The 20,330-nt window shown below is 43.2% G+C and overlaps 1 protein-coding gene across 1 annotated transcript in view; it reads right to left on the bottom strand.

Moving 5' to 3' along the window:
* The window catches only part of FREM2 (FRAS1 related extracellular matrix 2), a 348,626-nt gene that overhangs the window by 54,197 nt on the left and 274,099 nt on the right, over nt 1-20,330 (bottom strand). Inside the window, exons 13-16 of the mRNA XM_073583262.1 lie at nt 19,648-19,806; nt 13,524-13,827; nt 6,376-6,507; nt 4,234-4,565 (exon numbers count right to left, since the gene is read on the bottom strand). Of these exons, the coding sequence (XP_073439363.1) occupies nt 4,234-4,565; nt 6,376-6,507; nt 13,524-13,827; nt 19,648-19,806 (927 nt within the window). The remainder of the gene's footprint in view (nt 1-4,233; nt 4,566-6,375; nt 6,508-13,523; nt 13,828-19,647; nt 19,807-20,330) is intronic.

Raw genomic sequence — 20,330 nt, 5'->3', positions numbered from 1 at the left:
ATGACACCGGAGAAATCACACAGATCCAACCACTGCTACCAGTTTGTCAGGGGATGCAACTCTGCTACCTTCAATCATCAGGACAATCACGCAATCGACTGACAAGTGATGGACGAGGCTGCAGCTGCTTCCACTAAGCCGGTTATCGGGGAACTCACAGTGAGCGCATGGTATATAGACCTCCGGTTCCAATGCACGGAATATATGTGTATACCCTGGTAGAGTGACTGCCAGCTCCACAATAACAAAAAAAGGAACCACTAGGTGCCACCAGCAATCGTTTAGAAAGACCAATTGGACTCCAGTTACAGTTACAAATATCATATGGCTTCAGGGGTGCAGTAATAAAAAAGACTAATGAAAGAATGACTAAACCTGATGTTGCAGGAATGACTCTTATCTATATGGAGGGAAGCACTCTGATTGGGAAAATCCTCACAGCGAACTATGTCTTCCAGAATGACAAATGACCAAACCCAATTTCTGCTTTTTATTAGATCAAAGTTACACCCACACACCTCCCCTTGATGAGCTCATGTGGGGGGCTGGTTGTGGGATGTGCTAGGCTCTTCAGAGTTTTATGAGATCCCCACCTGGAGGTCACAGGTGGGAAAATATCATTGTCATGTTTCTTATCGTGATTTTATCTGTTTATAGAGATGAAACATGGCCTGGGTAGCACCATCCATAGGTTCGTTAAGTTGGATGGGTTATAACGAATGGCCTTACAGTGATGAGAGGGCGTGCATTTTGTTTGTCCCTTGACTACAACAATGAAAATATATCTCCTCTAAATATCATAAATATTGGATAGTTGCAAACCCGAATATTCATATCTGGACACAGGAGACAAAAAATCTAAGAAAATTATTTGATCATAGGAAGCTGTAACTCTGTTAAAGGTGCTTCCCCAACTCTACTTAAACAGATCTCAGACTTCTTGTCTTCTTTCCAGCAAATCACCCTACTGTAATTATCTGATCACAGCAGGAAGCCCCTAATTCAATGGATAATTGAAGTGTTAGCTCTTTCCCTCATTTCCCTTGTTTAGTTAGTTACTTTCTTCCCAGGCACAACGAATCCCATATCTTCAATGTGATATGTCCCCTTTCTGCAGATATCTTATGGATTTTAATTTTTCTTTATGACAATCATCTATTAATTATGATACATAGTTTTTAAAGTCAGACACCGCATCTGGTAGATGATGCCACAATCTGCCTTCAATGATACAGTCTGACATGTCCATAACAATACTTGCTGACCATGTGCTCATCCATGAGCCTGAATAATTCCTCTAAAGTAAGCAAAACCCTAGATGCCAAGATTCAAGTCATCAAAAACTAACGATTAATCCGGCACAGATCTTTCCCGCTCATTTGCATATAGGAAAACATGGATTTCTCAAGAACCATTCATAGAATTAAAGGTATTAAATACAGACTTAGAGAGTTGATCCTATTGACGGATGACCTTTAACTAGAAATGAACGGAATAAGGCAAATTTCAAATTCGTCTGTTTGCACAGAATTTCCTGGGAAATTCCGAGAAGTTGTTCTCAGCTAACTCCAAATTCTAGAGCATAATGAACATAACAAGTAAAAAACTAAAAAATTGTTACACTCATCTCAACACTTACCAGTCTGGCCCCTCAGCTCCTTATCGCATTTTCAGTTCACCACCACTTGTGTTGAAGTCGCCGTCCCTCTGATGCTGGGCTTCAACTTCTGGGTCTAATGAGGCCCGGGAGGGTTCTGCGCAAGTACAAGCCAAATGTAATTGCGTCATAACATCACGGTATGCGCTATGACCTAGCATGCGCATGCGCAGAACCCTTCTTGGCCTACTTAAACCTGGAAGACCCGTCTCAGTGCGAGAGGCCGGAAAATTCAACGCGAGAAGTGGTGATCTGAAGATGTGACTAGTGACTGTGTGTAGATGGATCGAAGAGGTTAGCGCTAAGGGAAGGATTTTTTTTTTTTTTACATTTTGATGGCCATTTATAGTTGCTAAAACCACGCAGAATTGAACATGGAGGTGGAAGTACCGTAGGTGCCATTACCTCTTTGACCTCGTGTGACTCTTGGCATGTCTATATCAGTCTTGGCTAGCTCGGCCATCTTTTTAAAAAAATGGGGGGGGGGGATTGGACAGGAAGGGGCATGATCAAGCTTGCTTGACAGATTTATCATAATTGTAGTAAATTACGTCTGAAATGTATGCTACCACTTGGCTGGAGTAACAGACTTTCTCACGGAGGCACATGGCAGTTATAAGATGCACCAAATTTATTAAGAGGCGCAACTTATCCCAGATGCCTCTGCCAGAAACGCTGCTGGCGTACATGCAGGTTAGTCTGGTCTATGCAGGTAAGCCAATCGTCGGCATCTCCAGCGAGTGGCGCTGTCTGGGTTGGATGCTGCAATAACACTTCTAATAACATGGCTTCTTGAAAAAAGTGCCTCTGAATGGAGAACAGTAATGCTTAGAATCTGGGATTTGCTTCTGATGTTAAACTTCAGTTTTACAGGTTTTGACTGCAGAACAGGAACGAGGAACGTGGGTGTAACATTTTGTAATGACAGATTACAGCAGACTACAGCCCCCCCTGTGCCATCTTCTCTGCACAGAAATACGCCAACTCTGAGAGAAAACAAAACCAAACAGCTAAAACTCTAATTCTGTCTGCTATTACAGTAGTTGAAGGAAGTCCATCTATGAACTGTAAACGCAATGAATAAATTCCAATGACTCAGTACAGTCTAAATATACTGAATATCAAATATATCTTGAACGCAGTTTTATCAGACTATAAAAAGTACCTTTTATAAGGTGCAAAGTGATATTTGGAAAAAGTCAACTGGTAGATCTAAATGTGACCGAGAATTGGCCCACTCCCGGGATGGACTTTCCACCTTTAAATGGCCTTTACCGTAATGTACTTCTTCCAATCTGAGTTGTTCTGCTAAAGATACATGAAGACGGTTGTCTTGAGAAAACATTGGGGGGTCTTTCATGTTTTACATGAGAGACTAAAAGAGCAACTGTTCACACACACAGAGCTTATAATAAAGATTGAAGAAATATCTGCTAAATTCTGCCACCATGCAGGCAGAGGATCTTTGCGAGTTTCATTATATATTAATCTACTGTATGGTTTTTTTTTTGCAACTTTGACGTTCAGACTGAAAGAAACAACAATATTAATAAAGAAGGACACAGTGCCAACCACCTATCTGCCACCGGCCGATATTGCTCTAGACCAGTCCTTTTCTGAAGAACTGTAATCCCAGTAGATCATATTTTTAGGATTTTCTCAATTTTGTGCAACATAATTATGACCTGCTAGGAGGACCTGGCAGAGAAAAACGGCTCCAGACAACTCAGATTTATCTGTACTTTCCTGTGATTTCAAGAAGTGACATTTGATTACCCACGTCTAAATAAAGGTTTTGCAACAATTGCTGCCAACTGATTCAGAACCTTTCTTGAACTCATCACTAGTGATGAGCGAACGTGCTGGGGTAACGTGTTATCCAAGCACGCTCCTTTGCTAACTGAATGTCTTCAGCATGCTCAAAAAATATGTTCGAGTCCCCGCAGCTCCATGTCTTGCGGTTGTTCCACAGAGATTGCCTGTTTGTTAGCACAAGTGTGCTCATCACTACTCATCACCAAATCTCCAATTATATCAAATTACATTTTTTAGGGACATTATTACCTTCTTCTTGCCCAAAACAAATTGTGAATTGGACCCACCCAAATATTAGAAAATGGGAAGTGAGGGGATTAACTGTATTTCTGCCAAAATGCTGCTTTATCTGCTCTCAAGGAAAGTTCGAGATAAGGTCCTCACCTCAAGGTGGTGGACGCATGTGCAGAAGATCTTTATAAACCATGAAAAATGAAGTGTAGAGCAATTATATAATTGTGTAAGTAGAATGCTATTTTATGGTATGGCTCCTGCTATACCAATCACTCTGCAAATCTACTGGCCTCATATAGGTGGTCCTCAGTCCACTAAGTCTTCAGACTATCTCAGATGATTATACGTGGAGTCATCATATCATGTATATTGGAAATAATGTTCATCTATTCATGGTTTTAATTATTTGAAAATCATTAATGAATAAAAGCTACATCAGTGATCCTATTATGTTTTATATACAACCAGTCTTTACCCACTGTGAAACTTCTTCACAGAGAGTTGTAATATAAATTAGGTAAGTTTACCTGTCCATCTGTGCCAATGGTGCCTCCACATTCGGTAAGGAGCTCTGACATGTCATAGTAGCTGGTGAAGTCCCACAAACAGGCTTCTAGGTTAAGATTTCTGTAGAAGCGCAAAGCATTAGACCCTCTAAGCTGTGGACTATATTGGTAGGGATATGTCTCGCCTATTACATTGGGATTCTTGGTGGCATCAGTCAAGAAGCCATAACGAGTCCTCACTTCATTATAATCCAGCAGATTAGAACATTTATGGTTTCCTGCTCGTGTGCCATCGGGGCTTAGTGTCAGCTCAAAATTGGAAAGTTCCCGTGTTGATATCACTGGAAGCATGCCTGAAAATGAAAAATATGTTGAATATAAGTGTCTAATATGGGTTTAACTAAATACATAAAATAATAAAAAAAATAGAATAAATAGAATTACAAGGCTGTCCATAATCTGTCCTCTCCATACATCTCCAGACTAATCTCCCTATACATTTACAAACATTGCCTGTGGTTCTCACAAGATCTGCTTCTTTCCTCACCCAACCATCTACAAGACTTTTCCCGAGCATCGACCATCATCTAGAACCCGGCATTTCCAAATGTTCCAAATGTCGTCTATAACTGAGACCTTCATATGCAACCTGAACACTCATCTTTTCAGAAAAGCTTCAGCCTGCAATGACCCAGCTGCCACCTCACTACAAAAAGAACTGCCGCAACCCTCTAACCTACTGTTTCTTCCCTCAATACTCCGTATATTGTAAGCCCATGTGGGCACGGTCCTCTCCTCTCTGTACCAGTCTGTCACTGTTAGTTTGGTCTTTACACAGAATCAATGGTACTTTAAAAATAAATAATAATAATATAATTTTTTTAATAGAAAAGTAAAAGTTATATTTATTGTGAAAACAATTACCGTATATTTATTGCACATATAGTATGTTGTGAAAAAGTAGTTGCCTATATGGTAGGGTGTACTTTTATATATCTGATAGCATGCATGCATGTCCTGGAGGAAGATCTGGCTGGTCCCGTGTTTGAGACTCTTAAATGAGGCTCCACGGACTTTATTTGCATATTCGTATTTCCAGGGAGCATTGCATCTAGGATTTCACTGATTGAGCGCTTTTGCCGGCTGCCGCAGTGTTTTCTTTGACTGGTCTCCCTGAGGTCAGTGATTGTTTTGTGTTGTTGGTCTACTAGGCCTTGCTCCCACCTAGCCAGAATCCTACTCCACACTGATGAGGGGCAACACCCAGAAACAGCTGCCTGTGGATGGATACCTGGCCTTGGTATTTCCCTTGTCATATCTGTAAACTCGTAAAGAGCTGGATATTGACTTAAAGGGCCACTTAATATGGTGGTAATGGTGGTTTCCGAAAGGAGCCACCCCTTGGCTGAGTCCTTCGCTGGAGGAAGATCTGGCTGGTCCCGTGTTTGAGACTCTTAAATGAAGCTCCACGGACTTTATTTGTAAAAAATATGCAGACAGATACTAACTGGTTAAATATTAAGCCCATATAGGACAGCAGTACTGATGTCTATACACCTCTGGTATGGTCAATAAGTATATACGAACCGCATGTTGCCAAAGGAGTGGAGACAAAATGAGTATGCTGGTGCATACAGGAGAATTAAAGTGCCTGGTGCCTCTGTGGGATAGGTTTGTGGGGGAGCAAACCCCACGCGTATCGCCACTAACGAGTGGCTTTCTCAAGGGAGAGGTAAAGCGCTCTGAGTCGCCAACGAGGTCGCTCGTCATTGTTATGATGTCAAACACAGCGATGCATGCTGGCCAGTGGGACACCAACGATCAAAAAAATGGCCTAGGACGTTCGAGCACGATCAGCGATATCGCACCGGAGGGCCGGTCGCCGCTATGTGTCGTAGCGAGATCGCTGGCGAGGTCGCTGTTGCGTCACAAAACCTGTGATGTTTCAGCGATCTCTCTAACGATCTCGCTATGTGTGAAGTACCCTTAAGAGGTAAAATTACTCCTTGTGGAGAGTGTCAATGTGAACATAGGACATGCAAAAATATTCACACATATGCAAAAGTAGAAAAAGCTTGCACCCTATGTGTGATGCCTATCCTACTAAAATGATCATAAGCCTCTGCCAATCACCATAATGTACATGCTGTTGAGCTAACGTACCATCAATATGAGGCATAGTAATAGTCACTTTTATAAGGTTAGGATAGTCAGAATCATCAGATCCGGTATATCGCATTTTAGCAGAGAACGGTTCAGCTCCCACTACTCCTGGCACTCTAGGTTGGCAAAGACCTGCAAAGAGAAATTGACAAATATTTATTACCATTTACTGTTATCAAACAAAGTGTAAAGGAGGAATAATGTAACGTGAGCACCAAGTCAAGTGTCAAGTCTGGTGCTGAGATCTGATGTGGGCACTGCAAGAATCAGGACAAATACAAAAAAAACAATTGCCTTTGTCCAAACAGGCAAATCAGATTCCACCTGCCATATTTCATGTGAGGATTACTAAAATTAAAGGCAATGCTCAGTTATTAAGAATATTTAATACAATACTTAATCTTCCATACAGGACTTCCTGCATGATGTAGTAAAGAAAGGATGGGGCAAAGTAATGGTCAACACTGTATTATTGAATTCATTTGCTGATTTACATCCGCTACACTTTAACAGAGAGCTAATACACTTATTCATAGCTCTCTACATTAATCTATGAATCGTTATGGAAGGTAGTATGTTCTCCCACTTGATAGTGCTAAGAATTGTGCCCATCTGGGTTCTGACATGACCCACAGAACCTAAAGCTATTTTCTCTTCTACATGTACTGTCCTGAAAAAATAAAGGAAAAATCTAATGTAGCGGCCTCCTCCATTCCTACTAAGCTTGACTTGTCTAAAGTTGGCCATACACATTACATGGGCATTATCCTAATTGGCCAATTTTGGCTGACAATGTAAAGCGTATGAGCATGTCACAGTGCCAACATGTCCACTGTATTAAATATACAGATAAGCCTGGCGTTAGAGGTGGGTGCCAGCGTATCTTGCCGGTTGAGAACAAAACCATGCTTGTCTGAGCCATGTGTGCATATGTATGAGGTAGTAATAAGTAACAGATCCTGACTGACAGCTATCTAACATGTAACACAACCTAAAGAATTATTTCAGAGTGGTATTTCATCAGCTTCCCAAGGGTCTGTATACTTTATGCCTATTCATGCTAAGCAAAGGAAGGACTTAAGGACTTTAGAGACTCTGAAGTGGCTTATGGAATTGATAAGCTAAAAGGACACCTCTATAGCAAAGGCCTAAAAAAAAGTGTAAAGGATCCCTCAAAACCCTAAGGGACCTATATCCATTAAATAGCTGTCGGCTGAATGATTGTCCGGAAGACAGCTATATCCCTCGTCTTCCTATAAACAGGAATGCTCAGCTGAGTATTCCTGTGCTCTCTTGGAAAGTGACTTATCTTTGTGCAGAACAAAAAGTCCGGCAATTGTTATTCCAATGTGCTGATACCTCTCTCCTCCCAATATTATGTGTAGGGGCAGAGTCCGAGGGCCCTCATACATATTAGACTGTCAGCAGATCGGGCCAATATCTATGGGTTTGGCAAACAGTCTAATGTGTATCAGGGCCTTATCCTGGGTAGGTTAAATTCTGGTAGAATATAAAGTGTAATAAGTTATAGTCTGGACAAACTTACAATCTATTCACTGTTCTGCTTGTAACACTGGTGGGTGTACACCCACTGTGTCATGGGCTACGCTTACCCTGGAGGGGCATGACAAAATGTCTGCCAGGTCTTCACCACAGTCCATGATGGTGAGGATAGGCTGGGCAGCCGGTAGACACCATTTACCACTCCAGGGTAGTCCCTGGGTCTACAGCAGCTGACCAGAGGGTCAGTGACTGGGGTACGAGGTACATGAGGACACAGTTGAAGACATGGTGAAACAATCCGGGGTCAGGGCAGGCAGCACAGGTTAAGCATACTTAGCCAAGGTCAGGATAAATGGTAAATGAGCCAGGTCAACAGCAGGAGAGACAGAACAAACATGCACCCACAGTATCCAGAGACAAGCAACTGGGAACCAACGATAGGGCAAGGAGTGGTGGAAGGAGCTGACTAAAAAACCCACTGTTGCCAAGGGATAGCTGGGGAAGGCAAACCCTGCAGGATGCAGCAGGGTTAAATTCCTGAAGGGTCTGCCACATCTCTCTATAGTCAGGTGTAGATTCTCTAGGTCCTAGGAGCAGAGATGGCAGTGAGCACAAAGCAGCTCAGGAAGATAGTCTGATGCTGAGGAAACAAAATGATGAATGTAGTGAATAGGGCAGCGCTGAGAAGGCATGTGAGACGATGGCGTGACTCAGCTACAGGGGTGGGATTCGGCCGGTTCTCCCCGATTCGATGGATCCGCTTGTTAAAAAAGCAGCCGGTTCCCCGAACCGGGGAGATTCAGAGCCACGATCCGGTTCCGGCATTGGGGGGCCCTCTAGGGTGGCAGGCAGGGAGAGATCCAAGTAGCTCCGCTGCTTGCAAGAGAAAATAGCAGCGGAGCTGCAAGGATCCGTCCTGCTTCCTGCCACCGCCCGCGCTTCCGGACACAGAGGAGCGCCGCTGAATGACGTCATCATCCAGCGTCCGCTGCTATGCCAGAGTGAGGAAGCACGGGCGGTGGGCAGGTGAGAGGTGCTGCTGTGTGCGTGCACTGTGGGCTGTGTGTTTGCGCGCTGTGTGTGTGCGCGCTGTGTGCTGTGTGTGTGTGCGCGCGCTGTGTGCTGTGTGTGTGTGCGCTGTGTGTATATGTATGTGTGTATGTCTGTGTGTGTGTAGGTGGAGCATGGCCCTGGAGGAGAAGGCAATGATATAATTGGGACATGGGGAGAGAAGGCCATGATGGGGTGATGGGAGCAGGCCATGATGGGGTGATGGGGGGAGAAAGCCATGATGGGGTGATGGGAGAGAAGGCCATGATGGGGAGAGAAGGCCATGATGGGGGTGATGGGGAGAGAAGGCCATGATGGGGGTGATGGGGAGAGAAGGCCATGATGGGGGTGATGGGGAGAGAAGGCCATGATGGGGGTGATGGGGAGAGAAGGCCATGATGGGGGTGATGGGGAGAGAAGGCCATGATGGGGGTGATGGGGAGAGAAGGCCATGATGGGGGTGATGGGGAGAGAAAGCCATGATGGGGGTGATGGGGAGAGAAGGCCATGATGGGGGTGAGAGAAGGCCATGATGGGGTGATGGGGAGAGAAGGCCATGATGGGGGTGATGGGGAGAGAAGGCCATTATGGGGGTGATGGGGAGAGAAAGCCATGATGGGGGTGATGGGGAGAGAAGGCCATGATGGGGGTGATGGGGAGAGAAAGCCATGATGGGGGTGATGGGGAGAGAAGGCCATGATGGGGAGAGAAGGGCATGATGGGGTGATGGGGAGAGCAGGCCATGATGGGGTGATGGGGAGACGAAAATGATGGGAGTGATGGGGAGAAGGCAGTGATGGGGTGATGGAGAAGGCAATGATGGGGTGATGGGAGAAGGCCATGATGGGGTGATGGGAGAAGGCCATGATGGGGTGATGGGAGAAGGCAGTGATGGGGTGATGGAGAAGGCAATGATCGGGGTGATGTGGAGAGGGCAATAATTGGGGTGATGGGAAGAAGGCCATGATGGGGAGAAGGCCATGATGGGGTGATGGGGAGAAGTCCATGATGGGGGTGATGGGGAGAAGGCAGTGATGGAGTGATGGAGAAGGCAATGATGGGGGTGATGGGGAGAAGGCAATGATGGGGGTGATGGAGAGGGCAATGATGGGGTGGTGGGGGAAAAAGAAATGATGATGGGGTTGTGGGGGAGAATGCAATAATGGGGGTGGTGGAGTAGGAGGAAATGATGGAGGTGGTGGAATGGGCAACGATGGGAGTGGTGGGGGAGAAAGCAAAGATAGAAGATAGTGGTGGGTGAGAAGAAAATGATGGAGGTGGTGAAGAGGGAAATGATGGGGTGGGAGAGAGGACAATAATGGAATGCGAGGGGAGGAAGACAATGAGGGGTGTGGGATGGGGGACTTATAATGGCCTTAGGAACAGGGGGAGGTGGATGAAGACATTATTATCGCTTATTATGTCTAACACAGTCCCTTAGTATATAGTGTACTCACAATGTCTAACACAGTCGCTTAGTATATAGTGTACCCACTACTTCTGTATAACACCATCCTTAGTTACATAGTTTCCTCTTTTATTATGTATAACAGCGTCCCTTATTACGTACCATCCTCTCTAGTTATATATGGTGCCGTCCCTTATTATATAGCTTCCTCTGCTGTTATGTATAGTGCTGTCTCTTACATAGTGTATTCTTGTTAATTTTGCTATTCACAGTGCCCTCTTTTATTACACAGTGCCCTCTCTTTTTAGATATAAAATGACTGCTGATCAAGGAGCCGGTGACCAAACTACCAGTCCATCAGCTCCTCCATTAGAAAGGAAGCTTCCCCTTGCTCCATCAGCCATCATTGCATTATACAGCTAACAAGACAGGACGGTATGTAATAAAAAACAGGGCTCTATATAATTCAATATGTAAGGGACGGTACTGTACATGACAAGAGAGGGCACTGTGTAAGGGACCGCAATATACATAATAAAGGAGACTATGTAATATATATATACACATGTATGTGTGTGTGGCTATATAATATATATATATATACACACATTAAGTACCAGGAAATCCCCTATTAGTGGGAAACAAGTATTAGCACAACTCAGCAAACAATATAGATCATCAGAATTCCCTATCTCAACTATTAAGTAAGATTTAAGGGACCAAAAGAGTTTTAGCAAAAAAGAGTAAATTTTATTATACAAAAGTTAAAAACAGTCACAGAGTATCAATGCTAACGCAGGCAGTGGTAGATATAGGCAATAAGTAACATCTAGAATACATAAGTCAGTGTGAGAGAGGTAATAGTAACAGATTATTCTCCCCCACAATATTCAATAGTAAATCGCATCCATTTAATGCAAATACACTCTAAGATGCTATGGTAATCACTTTAATAATTTAATGTAGGACAAGTAGTAGAAAATATTTCTTTTACCAGAATTTGAAAATACGCACACAAAAAGTAGAATCTGCTGCAGCAAACAGCAAGACCGTTACTGCATGGTATGCATTGCGACAGACGCGGTTGTTATCGCATAAAGGATCAATTTCAAAATGCTGCACTAATCACTTGGGCTGATACAAAAACTTAAATCTCGACCGCAAGTGATGACCAGCCAGTGCTGCAGTCTAACATCTTCCATAATGTGGCAAAGAAAAAATAAAAAAAATAAATAAATAAATAAAAATACATTTCAATTGTCATAGCATAAACTGGCGGGGATTAGCCCGCTGTGAGGGCTACGAACACAAGTGTAAACTGTTAGCTACTAGGTAAGATAAAGAGCATATTAATGCTTATTAAATCTCTACCAAAAGTGCAAAATACATTTCAATTGTCCTAACATTAAACGGCGGGGATTAGCCCGCTGTAATGATTACAAAAGCGAGTGCAAGCTGTTAGCTCCTAGGTTAAATAAAATGCATATTAATGCATGTTAAATCTCTACCGCGAGTGATGACCAGCTAATACTGCAGTCAAACATCTTCCATAAGAGAGTAACACTTACGATAAAGTGACTGGATGCTGCCTCTGCCGCTGCCTGCCGCCTCTACGCGCGTTACGCCTTGCCTTCCACAGGAGACGTAACGCGCCATTTAACCTAGGAGCTAACAGCTTGCACTCGCTTTTGTAATCATTACAGCGGGCTAATCCCCACCGTTTAATGTTAGGACAATTGAAATGTATTTTGCACTTTTGGTAGATATTTAATAAGCATTAATATGCTCTTTATCTTACCTAGTAGCTAACAGTTTACACTTGTGTTCGTAGCCCTCACAGCGGGCTAATCCCCGCCAGTTTATGCTATGACAATTGAAATGTATTTTTATTTTTATTTATTTTTTATTTATTTTTTATTTTTTTTATTTTTTCTTTGCCACATTATGGAAGATGTTAGACTGCAGCACTGGCTGGTCATCACTTGCGGTCGAGATTTAAGTTTTTGTATCAGCCCAAGTGATTAGTGCAGCATTTTGAAATTGATCCTTTATGCGATGACAACCGCGTCTGTCGCAATGCATACCATGCAGTAACGGTCTTGCTGTTTGCTGCAGCAGATTCTACTTTTTGTGTACGTATTTTCAAATTCTGGTAAAAGAAATATTTTCTACTACTTGTCCTACATTAAACTATTAAAGTGATTACCATAGCATCTTAGAGTGTATTTGCATTAAATGGATGCGATTTACTATTGAATATTTGAGGGAGAATAATCTGTTACTATTACCTCTCTCACACTGACTTATGTATTCTAGATGTTACTTATTGCCTATATCTATCACTGCCTGCGTTAGCATTGATACTCTGTGACTGTTTTTAACTTTTGTATAATAAAATTTACTCTTTTTTGCTAAAACTCTTTTGGTCCCTTAAATCTTACTTAATAGTTGAGATAGGGAATTCTGATGATCTATATATACACACATGTAGCTTTGACGCCATAAAAGGAGGGGGGCCCAGACACATTTCTTGCACAGGGGCCCCAAGCTGTCAGTGTCCACCCCTGGGTACTGCCACTAACTTCTCTCAGTCTCCTCTAATGATGGCCGCAGCAGTACTGACTACTCCACCCACGGCTCACACACAAGCCTGGACGTGATGGTGACGTCCCTTAAACTAGCATAACCACGCCTTCTAGCCTGGCAGAGCTGGATGGTTGCGGACCTCACCGGTTACATCATCAGTGTGCGCTGTTGGACTGCGGGCGTCCTCAGGAGAGCCGCTGGCCAGAAGGTGCACTGTTCTGATCTCATTCCAATTTATTTTTTTTCAACTGTTTGACTGCGCCGCTACTTCTATATGTTTGAGGAAAAGGTGTGTGTAAATGGGTGTGGCTTAAAAATGAGTGTGACAAAATGGGTGTGGCTTAAAATAGGAGTGGCTTAAAAATAGGTGTGGCTTAAAATGGGTCTGGTTTCCCTACACACAAACACAGAACCTGTTGTTAAAAATTTGAATCCCAGCCCTGCTCAGCTATAAAAGTAGCATTTTAGAATAATTTCAGAATTAACCAAGAATATATCCAGTTTAAACTTAAAAACACGACAGTAACGTTACACTATGTTGCTGCTATCTATACAAATTGTAGCTAAGAAACGATACATGACATAGACAATGAATGCTCACCATCCACTGAGCTTATGGTTACAATGGGACTGGTAAGTTCCAGACCTTCTTGTCCCTCAGAGTTCACAGCACGTGCCGCACATTGCACCCGAGATCCAGTATGGAAGTATATGGAATCCAGAGTAATCATTTTTGAAGAAGTAAAGAAAGTGTCAAAGTCCACCTCCCTCATAGGACTGGTGACTCCATCCTGGCCCTTAGGGGCACTGACCAGCCAGCGGTAACGGGTTAATGTGTCGTTAATATTTTCACTGGTACATATCGATCCAGTTTTTTCATAATCAGAATACTTTGGGTTACATGCCTAGAAAAATATATCAGAGAAGGAAAAGTTAGGAATAGCAAGACTAATAAAACAATGTTCAGGAAGCGCAACTACACTGCAGAAATGAGCCCCCGTTATAAAATATTTGCACAGTTCTCAGTACCACACTAGACTGTCTATTCTAAACTCACACCACCTATTAGTAGACTTTGTGAGATAAATTTGAAGCTTAATTTTACAACATTTTTGGCATAGGGTGTCTCTTGTTTGGCCATGCCCTTTTCACTAAGCCAAATCTTCTTTGAGTGAGGCCAAGCCAGCCAGTCAGACATGTCCTAGAAATCCAGAGGGCGGTCACACCAAATATTGATTACATTTAGATTTCTCTTTTGTTCATTCACTTTGTATTTTGTTAATTGATAAAACTAAACAGTTAACACTTCTATTTTTGTAATATTTTTCCCACACCTGCCTAAAACTTTTGTTTAGTATTGATCACCGTGAAACTGGGTGGTGACTGACAGCTAGATTCTTGTTGTAATGGCTGTATCTGAAGATAACTATATCCCTAAAGCCAGTCATACACATTAGATGGCTGTTAGCCAAACGATGGTTTAGCCATCGTTCAAGCCAGCATTCCTGTATTTTCTATGAGAAAGCCGTAGACTGACACATCGACTGATGGCTTATAACTGTTGTGCTGAGACCCTAACTATGTCCTAGGCCTGAGTCTCTGACCTTACTATGCTCCTGTTAAACCATGATCTGTCCCCTCCCCTACCTCGTGAAGCATGGGACAGAAATTTAAAATAAACAAGACACAAAGACAAACGAGGATAACAGAAAGCCTGTATCATACATAAGCACTAACCAACAAAAGGGAAGAGAATAGAGACAGGGAGGAATAAACTAAATGGAAACAGGGACCAGGAGATAAACACACTCGTATTACAACAAACCACAGAACACTACAACTATTCTCCAACCACTTTGCTTTAGCACACAGCAAAGGAAGACAAATCTTTCATCGGCAGGGACAAGAAGGTCTAACCAGTTTACATAGGAAGAGGTAATGACCAGATCAGAAGCAGCTGAAATGGAGCTGCATGTTTCTAACCAGCATAGAAAGGGTCGTTAATCTCTTCAGCACCAGAGGAAACCTAAAGAAGACCTGCGATGCATTACCCGATGTGACCGACTAAGTCCAGGTCTTAAAAGGGGACGTGACACCCTCGTGACAATCTCTTGGAGAAAAATACGATCTGCAGACTGAAATCAGATATCTCTCTTGACCATTAGTCGGCTGATGGCCCCCTAAACATTAGACTATCAGGCAAACCCATCATTATTAACAGGTTCAGGCAACTTAAGTTTAATGTGTATGGTGGCCTTAACCAAGGCATTGACAGCGATAAAACACTGCAATACAGAAACATTTAAGTGCATTACAAAAGAGATCAAACAATCACATGTTCAATCCTATGTAAATGTTTAATTTACAGTTATTAAGAATTATGCTCTGTTCAAAAAATTACAAACTTTCATCTTCTGAAGTTTGCTTGATTGCAGATAGACACTTTCCGCGCTCACACAGCTCTGACCACACGCATATGAAGCAGAAAGATCTCACCCAGATGTCAGCGCTGTGTGAGCGCATGCAGCGTCTCACATACGTAATGCATATATTGGGGTGGGGAGGTGGGGAAACAAAACTCTTATGGTGACAGAAACTGCGCATGTTCGGTCAGCTGATCGGCCACTGGGAGGACAAAATGGACTAATGCTAGGGGGCGCCAGGGGGGCAAGTTTCAGAAGATGAAACCTTGTTATTTTTTGAACGGAGCAAAATTTTAATACCTGTAAATTACAAAACCATTTATTTCCACATTTTCTGATTAGTAAATGTATTCTTTATGGTGGCACAGCCCCTTTAAGTCTACGTTCAACCTTAAAAACTATGAAACTATATATTGTGTTGATTGGGTTGATTGTTACTTGTAGGATCGCTACTACCAACAGGTGGTGCTATAGAGTTCAAGTCCTCTTTTTTTAATCTAAAGAGGCAATTTGCATATTATTTTCCCAGAGGAGCATTGCATGGCGAATAAGCCTCCTTACCTTGACAAGCCAGAGCTGGCATGTCACTCTCCACAAGGAGAAACCTTACCCCTTAGACCTCAGTCCAGAACCTCTAACCTAGCCAAATCAGTTCTCATACTTTGCACTGACGAGAGCCAATAGCTTGAAACACTGTGTCTGCAAATTGAGATTCTGATTCGCTTTTATCCTAAGTCATATTACAAGACTCGTTAAAGGGTTGATTGTGACTTGTAGGATCACTACTACCAACAGGTGGCGCTGTAGAGTTCAAGTCCTTTTTTTCTCGGAAGAGGCAATTTGCATATGAAACTATATAAACATCCATTGCAGTTCTCTAAATGAGACAGCACAAAAACAAAAAAAAAATGTGGTCCTTAACCAATGTAGCGCCAATAGAGGCTTAGTTCTTAGGGGGTAAGCTATAATTACATAAAAGTAGGATACCCCATTAATCATATGCTTGATGCTGTGTTGGAAACGCCGATTATCTCTATGCTCACTAGGGTGACCGCAAAAAATCGATGTCGGAATTTTGTCCGTCTGGACCCCACAAAAACGATTCCCCTTTCCAGATATTGAGATAGCCAAAATTTGAGCTCGATCAAACGACGTTAACCCGTGCCGCTCGTCACTCAAAGTTTGAAAAATCCAAATTGAGGTTTTTTAAGATTTAGGTATTTTGCATAGTCTGTTAGACTATAAAGAATGTGACAACAACATTGCAGAAATAGCCCTGACCAAATTTTCGAACCATTTGTGGTATTTGAATGCAGAGTTGGTGGGATTATCGTTTTTTGATCCCACCATTACAGACAATGAAAAGTTGTTAATGGCTAATAAATTGCTCAGTAGCACAGATGAACCATCAGAGCACGCTAGGGTTGTAAAGCCAAAAGTTAGGAAAGAAAAATTAAAAGAGGTAGGAAGTAACCGACTTTAACGACCTTCTGACAAAAGATGAAGAACAAAAGCAATATGTCCTGCAAGTTGTAAGCAAATGCCGAGCATTATATTCTGACGTTTCAAAAACTACTTTAACAAAAGCTCTAGAATAGATTAGATAACTATGTAAAATTATCAACTCATGTAGGTTAGCGTGCTCTGATGGTTCATCTGTGCTACTGAGCAATTTATTAGCCATTAACAACTTTTCATTGTCTGTAATGGTGGGATCAAAAAACGATAATCCCACCAACTCTGCATTCAAATACCACAAATGGTTCGAAAATTTGGTCAGGGCTATTTCTGCAATGTTGTTGTCACATTCTTTATAGTCTAACAGACTATGCAAAATACCTAAATCTTAAAATACCTCAATTTGGATTTTTTCAAACTTTGAGCGACGAGCGGCACGGGTTAACGTCGTTTGATCGAGCTCAAATTTTGGCTCTCTCAATATCTAGAAAGGGGAATCGTTTTGTGGGGTCCAGACGGACAAGATTCCAACATTTTTTCCCCCCCATATGAGATCCGGTCACCCTAATGCTCACTGTTCTAAATCTCTATATATAAAAATGAATGTGTGTGTGTGTGTGTGTGTGTATAACCAACCAATCACAAAGCATCTTTCATTTCACCAGAGCTGTTTAAAAGAAGCTGAGCTGTGATTGGTTGCTATGAGCAACAGTTTTCCTTGCAACCAATAACTAAGCAATTCTCATTTCACCGATAGCTGATTAAAAGAAGGTGAGCTGTGAATGGCTGCTATGAGCAAGTTTTCCCACTTGACAACACCTCAGCAGACACTGACAAGGTGGGAGAAATCTAGCATCCCCGGGAACATAAGCTCCCAGCCATTGTCTGCCCACAGAAAGGAGCAGAGAGCACGACAGAAATGAATCTCCCCCTCCCATGCCCACATACACATCACACATCCTCCATCCAATAGGCACCCCTTCCCTCTTAAAGGCATTATTATGGAAGTTAGGACAATTCCACTAAGCGCTCTGGTTATGACCCCAGGCAACTCTTAAAGGGATCTCCGGCATGGAAGTTAGGGCAAATCCCTCAGCGATCTGATTCTGACCCCAGGCTTCTATTAAGGGGATCACTGGTATGGAAGTCAGGGCAAATCCATCCAGCGTTTTGGTTCTAACCCCAGGCCTCTCTTAAAGGGATCCACTGTATGGAAGTCAGGGCAAATCCATTAGCGCTCTGAATCTGACCCAAGGATTCTATTAAAAGGATCATTGGTATGCAAGTCAGGTCAAATCCACTCAGTGCTCTGGTTCTGATCCCAGGCTCTCTTAAAGGGATCCCCGGTATGGAAGTTAGGGCAATTCCACTCAGCACTCTGGTTCTGACCGCAAGCCCCTCTTAAAGAGATCCCCGGTACGGAAGTGAGGGCAAATCCACTCTGCGCTCCGATTCTGACCCCAGGCCCCTCTTAAAGGGATCCCCGGTACGGAAAAGAGGGCAAATCCACTATGCGCTTTGGTACTGACCCCAGGCCACTTTTAAAGGGATCTCCGGTATGGAAGTTAGGGTAAATCCCTCAGTGCTCTGCTTCTCACCCCAGGCTTCTACTAAAGGGATCATTGGTATGGAAGTCAGGGCAAATACACTCAGCGCTCTGGTTCTGACGCCAGGCCTCTCTTAAACGGATCCCTGGTATGGAAGTTAGGGCCATTCCACTCAGCGCTCTGGTTCTGACCCCAGGCTGATGGGATGATGTGGGATATTAGGGGGAGTAGTCCGGTGGCTCTGGCTGACGGGATGAGGTGGGATATTAGGGTAGTAGTTCGGTGGCTATGGTTGACGGGATGATGTGGGATATTAGGGGTAGTTGTCCGGTGGCTATGGTTGACGGGATGATGTGGGATATTAGGGGTAGTAGTCCGGCAGCTGTGACGGGATGATGTTGGATCTTAGTAGTCCGGTAGCTCTGTCTGACGGGATGATGTGGGATATTATAGTGAATGTGGCTATGCGGAGTGGGCGGGGCTCTACAATCAGCATTATATATATAGAAATAATCATTATAATTTGTTATAACTAACCGTAGTTAGTTACTATGCCCAGGCAGCGCCAGGCTCTTCAGCTAGTTTATGTCAGGATCCTGTCAGCGCCGGCGTGCAGCCTCCGCTGAGCAGGGACTCACCCGCACTGTAGGGGGGCCCGGGGTCAGGTACAGCCGTAAAGTACAGATACACAGGACCTGTGGACGCTGAAGTTTAGCAAGCAGTCACAGGACTTACGGTCATGTGACTGCAAGGGAGTGGGGCTTAGCGTCCTGCTTTCAGAGATGGCAGGACACTATACAGAAATACTCAGAGTCAGGCAAAACAGAGGTCATACACAGAGATATCAGTAAAGTACCAGGGATGAGACAGGACGGATAGTCAGGGCCAAGCAGACGTCAAAACCAAATAGACATAGAAGGTACCAAGCAGAATCCAAAGCAATATCCAGAGAACAGACCGAGTCGTACACAGAGAATCAAGCAACCAGAACACAGCACAAACACACTCAGGGGTCACCACACAATGCCAAGGGCGAAAGTATAACTGACAGGGATGGGAGCGTCCTGAGGCTATAAGAAGCCTCTCCCAGAACCAGGGAGAGGCCACAATCATAGCCCCAGGTGTGCAGGTAAGCCTGCACTGGGATCACAATCTTTAACCCCAGAAATGCCAGAGTCATCAGCACTGGTTGCAGACATTAACCCCACGTGTGCGAGTCAAACCCGCACTGAGATCATGACAGTTTAGGTATAAAGCAGAAGATAAAAACTGCAGAGACACTAAGCACAAAACTCACCGTGATGCAAGCAACTGGGTACCCGGCAATGGGAGCTGGGTCCTCCTTAGCTCTTGAGGTGTCATCGTAGATAAAAAGTGAGACAACTTGAGGGACGGAGGGGAAGGTCACATCTGCCATGCTGTTCATTTCTTCAATGTACACAATGGCTTTAGCCATCTACAAATATAAAAACTTCTGAAATATCAGATGTAGAAAATGTAGGACTAGCAACTACTAAATCTTATGTCACTCCCTTGTGATGCAAAATGAAAGATTTGCAGTACAGAAGTGATAAACAGCCGTGTGCTGACCCATAACTGTAAAATAAAGCTTCATCAGAGTTGGACTCGCCCATCAATGTACTGATGGTCCTCCGGTGGGCTTAGGATCTGGCACTATAATGACTCCTAATTGTCTAACAGATCACAACCTTATTTGGACATGACTTTGGGATCAATCAATTATTTCTAGGGTCTAAGGATAGCAAAATTATACTGGTATAAATCAAGCTAAACTAATTGGTAGAAACTGCAGCAAATAAAGAAATTATCATTAAAATAAACCCTATATTTAAAATACTGCAAGACTCTTAAAGGGGTTTTCCTCTACTTTAACGAGAATCTGTCAGCACACACTCAGTGATTCTTCTGCTGCTGGGATCTCATATTGCTCAGTACAAGCTGCATCTGTCAGTAAGGCTG

Source organism: Dendrobates tinctorius, unplaced genomic scaffold (genome assembly GCF_039654945.1).
Source record: "Dendrobates tinctorius isolate UK_male_01 unplaced genomic scaffold, ASM3965494v1 ptg000075l, whole genome shotgun sequence".
Lineage (NCBI taxonomy): Eukaryota > Metazoa > Chordata > Amphibia > Anura > Dendrobatidae > Dendrobates > Dendrobates tinctorius.
This window is presented reverse-complemented; position numbering and strand designations above follow the sequence as displayed.